The sequence below is a fragment of the Nanorana parkeri genome, unplaced genomic scaffold, assembly GCF_000935625.1.
Source record: "Nanorana parkeri isolate BGI_ZX_2015 unplaced genomic scaffold, ASM93562v1 scaffold174, whole genome shotgun sequence".
Lineage (NCBI taxonomy): Eukaryota > Metazoa > Chordata > Amphibia > Anura > Dicroglossidae > Nanorana > Nanorana parkeri.
The window spans coordinates 1,980,788-1,993,526 of record NW_017306442.1 but is presented as its reverse complement, the minus strand read 5'-3'; the positions used below and the strand labels follow the sequence as shown (position 1 = coordinate 1,993,526).

Genomic DNA, 12,739 nt, shown 5'->3' with positions numbered 1-12,739 from the left:
ATCTTGGGGGGGGGGGGTTAGTTTAGGTCAGGGCAAAAAAGGAAAAATCACAATGAGGGGAATTTATCAAAATTGGAGCAGACAAAATCTGGAGCCGTTGCCCAGGGCAACCAATCAGCTTCTCTCTTCAGTGTGTTCAGTTAAGATTTGAAAATGAAATAGAGAAGCTGATTGGTTGCCATGCACAGCTGCTCCAGATTTTGTCTGCTCCAGTTATGATAACTTCTCCTCACCTTGTCTTAAAGTGCAACCATTCTCTAACTGCTATCAGAGGCTCCATTACAGAGATGTCACCTTACTTACGATCCTGGTGACTGCCTGGACTCTAGCATAAGTAGCACATCACACTGATAAACACATATGCAGAGAATAGAAGAGATATACTGACACATGTTTTAAAACTGACACATGCACAATGCCGTATAGTGACCTACAACCTGAAATGGACACACTGTGATATATGCTATGAGGGTGACAGAGGACATGATATAGATATATATATCAGAATACACCTGGTGTATTTGGCAACTAAGAATACAGCGATATGCAGCTTTAAAATACACACCATGGTACGGACACGACACAAAAATAAACACAAATGTGCACGGACAGTCATACAATGAAACACACACACAGATGAGTCACAGCTGAATACAGAGACATATAATGGTACCCAGTGTGGTGACTGCCAATGACACAAATGTGACAGGGGACATATACAATGCACACAGGTGACTCGCAAAGCACAGAATGGAGGGGACAAATATACTGACAGTGACACAGCAGGGAAGAGGCACACATGATCAGTGACACAGCAGTGGCTAAATAGACATTAACACCAAGATGACATACGTGACAGGTGACATGAGAAAAAAATACATACATTTGTGTGCTTACATCATCTCTCTACTTCAGCGGTGGACAGATTCATATGGAATCCAGGAGTCAGCAGGATTATTTTAGGAGCCAGCTCCATTGGCAACAACTGGAGAAAACCTCAAAAGTTAGGCTCCTGGGATTTGTCCAACCATGCTGTTGTCCTGTGAAATATTAAAATATACTAGAAGCAGAAGGAGCCAATGGTCAGAGAGTTGGAAGCAATGGTAATCAATAAGAAAGCCAAAGCATTTCAAGGGGGTTTAGGCAATGATTCCCCCTCCCCTTTCATCAGGTCAGGGCCAGAAACACAATGTAATTGGCATATATAATGATGTGAGCAGCAAGGAAGGAACATACACAGATATATATATATATATATACACACACATACATACTATATACACACAGGTGACACATGTACATAGAATTAACCAGGTAGCAACAGACACGGGTGACAGTCAGTGCACACAATAGGATGGGCACGCACACATACATGCATGTATGTAGACAGTGCCACCCATGTGACAGGTGACACGCAGTCAGTGACAGGCACATCCATGCTGGCCTCACCCTGGCTTTGCCGGCCTCCAGCTTCCTCTTCCTCTCCTGGTCCTCCTCGTCCATTCCGCCTCCTCCTGCACACACAGAAACAGCGCACTGTTAGCGGCCACCGCTCTCCCCCATCTCCACGTAAACATTCGACGCTCTGCACTGACGTCACCAGCCAGCGCCCGGACAGACTGCCGCAGCTGCTGGAGGGGGCGGGTCTGTCTCCAGCGGCACCGCCTTCCTCTGTATCTTCCCTGACAGTTCCATGACCTGGGAGAGAGTGGCCACGTGTTCCTCATAGCCACATGTGCACGTGTGTTCTGACAGCTGTCTGTGTGGGGACATGTGCACTGATGGGACGTAGTGTTATATGTGGGGGACATGGAGGACATGTGCACTGATGGGAGGTTGTGTTGTATGTGGGGGACATGTGCACTGATGGGAGGTTGTGTTTTATGTGGGGGATATGTGCACTGATGGGACGTAGTGTTGTATGTGGGGAACATGGAGGACATGTGCACTGATGGTAGGTTGTGTTGTATATGGAGGACATGCGCACTGATGGGAGGTTGTGTTTTATATGGAGGACATGTGCACTGATGGGAGGTTGTGTTGTATATGGAGGACATGCGCACTGATGGGAGGTTGTGTTGTATGTGGGGGACATGGAGTACAGTGATTAGCAGCACAGTGTCCCTAGAAATGGTTCATTGTGCCTCCTATTCTGCAGCACACCAGACCTGGAATCCTCACTGTCTGTGGAAATGTCTGTGTGTCTCCTTCTGGAAATATCTACATCCTCTCTTTGTAAGGCAATCCCCTGCAGGTAGAAGAACCGGCCACCGGAGAGGCGTATGCACTCTTCTCTTCTACTACAGGGATCTGACAGGCTTACACGGCTCAGATGTGCACTGGGTCTTCTTTGTGTATCACTTGGCTGTAGATCCTCAAATCATCTCTGAATTGGTGCTGACACTGTCCTCCCTTCTGGAGGGTGGCTACGTTTGTTCCCCATGGTCCCTGTGTGTGTTGTAAAGTAGTCACCGCTCCAAGCTCGCTCCCGGGATGGACTACAATCTCATGTTTAGATTACTACTTTGTTTTGAGATTGTAGTCCATCGCGGGAGTGAGCTTGGAGCGGTGACCAGGGCTTTACAGCGCCCCTCAGTGACCACACCCTTCCAGGGTCGGCCTTAGGGGTGTGCGGCTGCACAGGGCGCCATGGCAACAAAGGCGGCCGACACAGCTCCTCCTCTGGCGGCTTCTCTCCTCCTTACCGCTGGCCATCCGACATGACAGAGCTCCCTCGTCTACCTGCTGTCAGGATGGCCGAGCGGTGAGGGGGAGAGAAGCCGCGCCCGCAGCTGTCAGGATGGCCGAGCGGGGAGGAGATCGGAGCCGCTGTCATCCTGTCAGTTTCAGGATGACAGCGGCTCTGTGCGTGGCTGAGCGGAGGATCGGTAAATATCAGTGATATTTACCGGTCCTCCGTGTGAGAAGGACAAACACTGGAGTGATCGTCTGATCACTCCAGTGTTTGTAAATAACTGGGGACACATAGCGCTATGTGTCCCCAGTTATGAATGAACAGCATGTGATTTACATCACAGCCTGTTCATTCAAGATTTCACCAATGGGGAGAAGCACTCAGTACAGAGGCTCCTCCCCATTCAGAAACAGCTGATGGTAAATATTTGAATGGGAAGCCTCTGAGAGCTTCCCATCCATTGAGTGCTGAGGCTGTAGAAAAAGAAATTGAGGATTTGGTGTCCTCAATTTCTTTTCTATTTTACAAGGGAAATGTCAGGGGTCTGTTTGGACCCCTAATATTTCCCCGAAGCCCCCCAACAGTAAAAAATAAATAAATATGAAAAAAATAATAAAAACATATTTTAAAAAAGTGAAAACTGCCCCCCCCCTCCCCACACACACACACACATATTATTAGACAAGTGCGAAAGACAAAAAATTCATTTCAGATGAAATGAACGAAAACTAAAAAAGTTTTCATTTGTTTCATCAAACAAAACACATTTATATGCTATTTTGGATTCAGCCATTGGCGTGCTCTGGAGGCAGGGCGCATGACGTCATATAACACCGCACGTGTTGGGCGCCGCCATCTTGGTGTATATCTAGGTATACACCAAGATGGTGGGGCCAATATCGGCGTGTGACGTCACCTGACGCCAAGCATGCATGGCGTCATGTGACATCATGCTCCCTGCCTCCAAGATGGTGGTAAGCATTCACAGAACACGCCGGTGGCCAACATGGCCGCCACACATTCTCAAACAAATTATTATGCGACCGAATACATTTTTCGTATATTCGGACATTCATTTTACACGTATTCCGGGTTTTGTGTTCTGTTTTCTATTTTTACTTTTCTAGATATACTTACTTGAAAAAAGGGATCGGCATGACAACCTGACACTTTATTTTTATAGACTCTATTGTAGTTTGACATTTATTGTTTGCCTTCTGTTGTTTTATTTGATAAGAATACTTCTATTGTGCCTACAAGTTTAATACCTTTGAATAAAAGTTTTATTTTTATCATACTTTTTAATATGTTTCTTTGCGGCTTAACAAAATAGGAGTCTTTAAATGGTGCGGATATTGGGGGAAATGGGTGTGGTTACGGGGGTGTGGCCACTAAAGGGTGTGGTCACTGAGGGGCGTGGTAACGCCCTGGTCACCGCTCCAAGCTCACTCCCGCGATGGACTACAATCTCAAAACAAAGTAGTAATCTAAACATGAGATTGTAGTCCATCCCGGGAGTGAGCTTGGAGCGGTGACTACTTTACAACACACACAGGTACAATGAGGAACAAAAGTAGCCCCCCTCCAGAAGGAAGGACAGTGTCGGCACTAATTCAGAGATGATTTGAGGATCTACAGCTGAGTGATACACAAATAAGATACATTTTTGTTAATTGCAGACATCCCAACTCTCCCGGACGCTCCAGGAGTCTCCCGCTATTAGTGGGTCCTGGCCACCCGGAAGAGAAACATCTCCCGAAAAGGTTAAAAACAGCATAGGAATGCATAGCTAGATTGCTATTGGCTATTTCACTTTGCAATAGCAGACTAGCTATTACACCCGCCCGATGCTGTCAATCAGCAGAGGTGGACGTGAAGTTCTCCATCAGGTCCTACTCTAGTGATTGACATCAGCAGTGGGCGGGTGCAATAACCAGCTTGCTATTGGATATTGCAAATTGAAATAGCCAATAGAAATCTAGCTATGCATTCCTATGCTGTTTTTTTCTGACGGCAGCAGCTGTCAGAATACTATAAAAAAAAATAAACGGCAGATTGCAAAGAAAGTATTGCTTATCGTGCTATCTGCCATCATTTCAGGGGGGTGCTCTCTCCCCCTCAACCCCCCCCCCCTCTGCAGACAGATGGGGAGGGCACTTTCCTGAAATAAGAAGGGCACTTCCCTGAAATGGCTTTTTTTCAGGTTGGGATCCCTGTAGTTAGGGGACTTTAATTAAATCCTGAGTTTAGTTTAGTGGGTTTTTTTTAAAGGAGAACTATGAGGTGAGTGATTTTCACTCGCCTCATAGTTCTAGCCGACCTGTGACAATGAGACTGTCACAGGTCGGCTCAGTAGATCGGGAAGTGAGCGAACACATACCGGGTTCGCTCGCCTCTCGATCCTGTCACTGCAGAGAGCCATGACAGGGGAGGGACTGGATTCCCCCCTCCCCGCTCCGATCCTCCAGCGCTGACTGGCGGAACGGGAGGGGGCGGGTACAGCTGGCTCTGCCTCTAGATAGGCAGAGCCAGCTGTCACTCACGCAGCTGGGCTGATCCAGACATAATTGTCGGGATCCGCTTCAGCTGCGGCGTTTCAGTAGGGTCACAGGGGGACACTAGTTTGTGTACTCCCGTTACCCTAAGGAGAACTATGGGGAAAAGCCCTAACCCCATAGTTCTCCTTTAAGTTACATTATGAGAATAGAAACATGTAACAAACATACAATAACATGTAACACACATATAGTGGATGTTTTTCCTATTTGGCTGCAAATGTGGGAATACATTCTAGCACAGTCTTGATCTTCCACCACAGGCTCCTCCTCCTAATATACAGTGAAAGGTAAATGACTTTTCATTTGCTGGCAGGACCCGCCGGGGCGTCTCTGAGATATATTTGGGGTGAGCAGCAGAGAATTTGGAAAAGGAAACCATGAAAGTTCGGAGGATTCGCAGCACGGACGGAGTGAAATGTAACTTGTTTCCTCTTTGTGTGGACCATGTATGTGAACGTGCCATAGAAGTGCCCGGAGGGAAGAAGCGTCCGGAAATTCTGGACAAACCGGTCCGCACAACATCCATCTTCTAACCTCATTATTCTGAAGTGAAGTGAAGTGAACCTCTGCTGGGAAAATCCTCAGTGTTATTCAGCCTCCGTGATATAAGGAAATGGTAACGCTGGTCTAATCTGCTTATATTTTGCTTTTCCTGATTCCTCCTTTTTCTACAACATCAACAGATGAATAAAATTGCTGCTTTTATATACACACCTTCAGAAATGTCCTCACTGGGTCTCTGTGCTTCTCTATGCAATGCAGGCAGATCATAGTGGTGGGAGGGGCCAGCAGGGTGCTGAACATAGCTTCCTGTAAACATCATAGCACCCTGCCTCAGTACTCCTCTTAAGAGCCCTCAGACCTGATGCAAACAGTGGGCTGGCTCTTTGGAGGAGTTATGCAAATATCAAAATACTTTGATGAGTGGATGTTAGTCTGGAGGAGTGGATGTTCCTAGGCAGGCTAAATTTGCATATAGACCACCCTAGGCAATGCCCACATGTTATGCTGAACCTCTGATAGAAATCCAATTAATTAAAGGGGTAGACCAGGGTCATGAAAGGGATTGACCGGGGTCATGAAAGGGATGGACTGGGGTCATGAAAGGGGCAGACCAAGGTCATGAAAGGGGCAGGCCAGGGTCATGAAAGGGGCAGACCAGGGTCATGAAAGGGATGGGGTGGAGTCATGAAAGGGGCAGACCGGGGTAATGAAAGGGGCGGGCCAGGGTCATGAAAGGGGCAGACCAGGGTCATGAAAGGGATGGACATGGACCGGGTGCATGAAAGGGGCAGACCGTGGTCATGAAAGGGGCGGACCAGAGTCATGAAAGGGGTGGATCAGAGTCATGAAAGGGGCGGACCAGATTCATGAAAGGGGTGGATCAGAGTCTGGAAAGGGGCAGACCAGAGTCTGGAAAGGGGCGGACCAGGGTCAGGAAATGGGTGGACCAGAGTCATGAAAGGGGCGGGCCAAAGACATTCAGGCTGGGGAGGAAAGTGCTAGATAATGTTGGATGTCCTACAGCCAGGAAATTAGGTGGGCTCTATCTGACTTGCTGCAGCTTCTAATGTACATTGTGAGAAGCTCTCAGTGTGCAGTGAAATCAGAGGAAGCAATTTCAGTCCAGGAGAGGAGCCGGTACAACTGTGCAAGGCCGGAGTTCAGCTCGAAAGGTGAGTATGTGTAGTGGGGGGCTGCCATTAAAGTGAACCTGTTATTTTGCACGGCCAGAGCGCAGGTTCACTTCAAAGCCAACCCAACATCAAATATTAACCTTAGGTCAGCCAGTTTCTTTTTGCAGCTTTCTTTAATTTGCAGTGCCTTCACTTCCTGTCCTTGGAGGCACAACAGGAAGTTAGAGAAAATCCCTCCAAAGTGTGGGGAAACCTCTCTTAACATGACCACACGCTATACAAGCTAACTGAACAATTCCCTTTAGATCTTCGTACTGGAAGGGCCGGCCTGAGTTTATACAGATGTATTGGAATGTCTAGGTGTGTCCTTGCAGTACATAGTTTTGGTAAATCTAAAGCAGATTGTACAATTGAATTGTATAGCGTGTGCCCGGCTAGAGACATTTGTCACCTAAACAGTTGTCCCCAATGGAAGATTGCCCATCATCTCCCATTGTTTTTATACATGAAGCCCAAAGGGAACCTAGTGATTCCTATACTCATTAGTGCATTGTAGGGGTGATAGTGCCTTGTTCCCCGAAATGGCACTGAAAAGTATAGAAATTCCTATACTCATCAGCGCCATCTAGGGGCCCTAGTGCTTATATACAAGGGGACCTAAGGGGTTATTCACAAAGCTGCCGAAGGCAGCCGAGTGAATTACCCACCCGAAGTGAAGTGAGCCGACCAACATTCGGCTATTCACTTCTGGCTTGTACAGCTGATTTCAGCCATACATCCGCTGCCTTGGGCTGCATTTCGGTCAGCCGAACATGCTCGGCATGTTCGGCTGAGCCAAAGTGCGTAAGGACTTCGACTCAGCCGATCCAACATCTGGATCAGCTGAGCCGAAGCTCCGGCAGCTCGCTCGCTACCTTTCCCCCCTATTGTCATAGGGGCTGAACGGCAGTGAGTGAATAGCCGAATGACGCCGAGCTGCATTCTGCTTGGTACCTCCGAGGTACCGAGCAGAATAGCAAATCAATGAAAAAAGTTTAAAAAAAAAAGTTGAAAAATAATTTTAAAATGTAAATAAATTGAAAATTAAAAAATTAAGATTTTTTTTTAAAGAAAAAAAACCAATTGGGCGGAGCTAGCAGTGACAGCTAGCTCCTCCCAACCGTTTCCTATTGGCCGGCACCTGCTAGAGTCTTCTAGCAGGTCCCAGCTAATGAATAACAACTGGGCGGAGCCGGCCATGACGTCATTGTCGGCTCCGCCCAGTTGTTATTGTTTAATGACAGATCAGCGTCCCCAGGTTATTTGGGGATGCTGATCTGTCATTACAACTGGGCGGAGCCAGCCATGACATCACGGCTGGCTCCGCCCAGCTGTCATTTGCGGGGCGAAAGGCCGGCCTTCGGCAGGCCGTTCTCCCTGCTTCGGCTGTCACTTCTACTCAGTCAAACCGAAGCATATGCCTTTTAAACCGCTCAGCCGCCTCCGGCTGCTGTACGGGCTGTAATGAATAGCCCGTACAGCAGCCCTTCGGTTTGACTGAACCGAAGGGCTGCGGCGGCCGAAGAGAGCCGAAGGATCAGCTAAAGCTTCGTCTGGATCCTTCGGCTCCTCTGTGAATAACCCCCCTAGTAATTTGTATACTCATCAGCCCCATCTAGGGGCCCTATTGTTTTTTTTACATGATGCCCTAAGGAAACCTTGTAATTTCTATACCCATCAGCCCCATCTTGGGGCCCCAGTACTTTTATACATGAAGCCCAAAGGGAACCTACAAAATCCATAGTATAATATTCTAGCAGTGGACGGCCATGACATGGTTAACTAATCAGAGCCGGGTATAGTGCTTGGAGCAATGCTGTGTTATCTGTCTGACATGTCACAATGCCCTGCTCTGTGCTCCATCATTATTCTGCTCTGCTGCGGGATAACAAGGTATTTTTACTTTCAGGCATAATATGTATATATAGGAAAGCTGTCAGCACAGCGATAATAAAATCTCACAGTCACTTCTGTATGTCACTATCACAATCCCCCTCTGTGTGTTGTGCTGACTTTCCAGGTCGGGCAGAAAAGCAGAATATTATGACATATACATAACTAATAGGGGTAAACGTGACTCAGTACTGTCTGCACATTGTATCATTGCTTGTTTCCTAATCAGGAGAAAGGAGAAATTTCATTTCTAATATGTGTTTGTCCCCGGCCATGTAATGAAGATACATTGTTATTAATCCCTCCCTTGTTAAAATAATGTACATGTAGAGCTACAACGCATGTTCTTCTGTTGTTGCTGTCTCCTATTGTCTCTGCAGTAAAATCTATGCCCCAGGTATTTTCACGTATAGGGCAGCTATGCTTCCATGTAGGGTCTCCCTGGAGCACCGTGACGTGTGCACTCCTGGCTGGGACTACGAAGGTTTGAAAGAGGGACCAGCTGAAGCTCTAATAGATCCAGCACACATGTGCATTATGGGCTGGGTGCAAGGATGCAGGAGGTCACCCAATAGTATTACAGTGGGCACAGATGTGCATTATGGGCTGGGTGCAAGGATGCAGGAGGTCACCCAATAGTATTACAGTGGGCACACATGTGCATTATGGGCTGGATGCAAGGATGCAGGAGGCCACCTGATAGTATTACAGTGGGCACACATGAGCATTATGGGCTGGGCACAAGGATGCAGGAGACCACCTGATTGTAATACAGTGGGTATGCATGTGCATATGGGCTGGGTGCAAGGATGCAGGAGCCCACCTGATAGTATTACAGTAGGCATGCACGCTCATTATGGGCTGGGTGCAAGGATGCAGGAGGGCAACTGATAGTATTACAGTGGGCATGGATGCTCATTATGGGCTGGGTGCAAGGATGCAGGAGAGCAACTGATAGTATTGCAGTGGGCATACATCTGCATTATGGGCTGGGTGCAAGGATGCAAGAGGGCAACTGATAGTATTACAGTGGGCATGCACGCTCATTATGGGCTGGGTGCAAGGATGCAGGAGGGCAACTGATAGTATTACAGTGGGCATACATCTGCATTATGGGCTGGGTGCAAGGATGCAGGAGGCCAACTGATAGTATTGCCGTGGGCACATATGTGCATTATGGGCTGGGCGCGAGGACGCAGTAGCCCACCTGATAGTATGACAGTGGGTAAGCATACTCATTATGGCCTGGGTATGAGGACACAGTAGGCCCCCTGATAGTATTTCAGTGGGTATGCACACCCATTATGGGCTGGGTATGAGGACACAGTAGGCCCCCTGATAGTATGACAGTGGGTATGCACACCCATTATGGCCTGGGTATGAGGACACAGTAGGCCCCCTGATAGTATTTCAGTGGGTATGCACACCCATTATGGGCTGGGTATGAGGACACAGTAGGCCCCCTGATAGTATGACAGTGGGTATGCACACCCATTATGGGCTGGGTATGAGGACACAGTAGGCCCCCTGATAGTATGACAGTGGGTATGCACACCCATTATGGGCTGGGTATGAGGACACAGTAGGCCCCCTGATAGTATGACAGTGGGTATGCACACCCATTATGGGCTGGGTATGAGGACACAGTAGGCCCCCTGAATGTATTACAGTGGGCACGCATGCTCATTATGGGCTGGGCGAAGATGCAGTAGGCCACCTTGTAATACTACAGTGGGTGAGCATGCACAATATAGGCTGGGTGCGAGAACACAGTAGGCCATCTGGTAATACTAATTTGGGCCCGTCATCAGGGCGTAGAATAGGTTAAGTATTTGATTGGACTGAAGAGATACTACAACCAAACGGATCTCCATAAGATTTGATATAAAGATCTCTTTTAGGGTTGGAATTGTAATTGGCAGCAGCAGATTATAGTCCAATCAAATCCTTATTCCTTTCAAATCCTGATGAAGGGGCAGTGTTGTTGCCCCCAAAATGCATTTTTTATTTGATCGAAATGCGAACAACTAAAGGCACTTTTGGACTCTTTCACCTTTTGGAACGGCGCCCGTCATTTCTGAACATTGAGTCACTTCTGGTCACCCAACAAGGTAGGTCTGTCTTGTATGGGAGCTGCCTTGCCAGTGAACTTATCTGCAGACTTTCCTGCATAAGGACGATTTGACTTAGCACAGAAGTGCCAGCGCCTCTTAAATGTGTTCCTCTGCAAGAATTTTGAGTGGGAAAATCTAATTCTTTGGAGCAAAATAATGATAAAAAGCCTGATTATGTTATTAGAAACTTGGATCTATGTCTTATACAATGAAGGCTTAATACTAAGCAGAATCCCAGTCAAATATATAAAACAGCCTTCAGTCCAGTTGTGTATGCAGACAAATCTGCCTGTATAAAATCCCCCCTGTAGCAGGATTCATTGTGTAGTCAGTCTTACAATGGGAATCTGCATACAGGTGGAGAGAACAGAGTGAGCAGAGACACGACTTCACTGTTCATCCACAGGCTGGAGGTGTCAAAGCCATAGATGCCATTGGGAAAGTTGGGGTGCTGGCCTGGATTTGCTGTCTGGCAGTGGTGCCAGGATCACAAGACTAGTGGAACGAGTTCACACAGGGGGCTGGAGGGCAGTAAAAACAAGTGGTTGACATAGCGGTCGCTGAGGTTGCACACTGCCACGGCTGCGGTGCAGCAATTTTAGCTTGCATGTCAAGTTTGACAGGGGGTACTTGCCCATTGAATTCAATTGGAACGCTTGGCATGAGCATCTCCTCTTATCTCTCAGGTTAGTAACCACTGACACCAATGATCTTTTTAGCTGTCTGTAAGGGAAGCAATCACCAAGGTAAAGGACATTCCTTCCAGTGACTTCCCCGGTTCCTAGTCACTCCTTTGCAACACTCCATAACACCTCTTTTCCTAACCTCACCCCTGCAACACTCCCCTGTTGCTTATCTCTCCCTCTGCTGTTCCCCACCTTTCCCACTGTTTTTGACCTCTCTGTCTCCCTCTCTCCTACACTTTACCACCACTCCGTTCCTTAGCTCTCCAACATGATACCCTCTAGCTCTTCCACTATTCTTGACTTCTCTGCAGGTTTCCATCATTCCTTCTGTTTCTGACACCTTCCACTGTTTGTCCTCATCTCTGTTCTGTTCCTTACCTCTCCCTTGCTGGTCCCAATCTGTCTCCTCTGTCCCTGACATCTCCTCCTGCCCCAATCTCTCTCCATGTTCTGAACTCTTTCTTGATGATCCCTATATATTTAACCTGCTCTTGATCTCTTGCCCTTTTTGTCCTTATCTTTGTCCTTACTATTTAAAGTCCCTATAAATCACCTTATTTCTGATCATGCTCACAGTTTGTAATCATCTCTCCCCGGTTCCTGACCTCCCCATAGACTGGTCACCATCTATTTCCCCTGTCCTTGACTTCTCCTCTGTTGGTCTCTATCTGTTTCCTCTGTTCCTGACCTCTCTCACTTGGCTAGACTCCATTATTCCCCTTATTCATGACCTTGACCTTGCTGGTCCCAATTCCCTTCTTCTTCCAACCTTTGCTTTACAGGTTCCTATTAATTCTTCTGCTTTTGATCCCTTTAACTCTGTGTTTTCATCTCTCTCCTGTTCCTGACTTCTCACATTCCGGTCCCCATCTCTCTCCCATTTCCAACCATTGCCCATGCTAAACTCTATGCCTCCCCCTGTTCCTAACCTCTCTTCCCTGGTGGTCCTCATCCTTTGTTTTTCATATTGTTTGTACCAATCTCCCTTATACCTCACCTATCCTCTGCTGGTCCCCATCTTTCTCCTCTTTTCCTAAACCGTACCCCTGCTGATGCCCATCTCCTCCTCAACCCTGATCTCAAACTACCCAATTTTCAGCCCGAGTCAATTGTCTCA

At 47.4% G+C, this 12,739-nt stretch overlaps 1 protein-coding gene across 1 annotated transcript in view; it reads right to left on the bottom strand.

Moving 5' to 3' along the window:
* The window catches only part of LOC108785679 (A-kinase anchor protein 9-like), a 58,101-nt gene extending 56,506 nt beyond the window's left edge, over positions 1–1,595 (bottom strand). Inside the window, exon 1 of the mRNA XM_018554800.1 lies at positions 1,450–1,595. Coding sequence (XP_018410302.1) covers positions 1,450–1,503 — 54 coding nt within the window. The 5' untranslated portion in view covers positions 1,504–1,595. The remainder of the gene's footprint in view (positions 1–1,449) is intronic.
* Between the last annotated feature and the right edge of the window lie 11,144 nt (positions 1,596–12,739).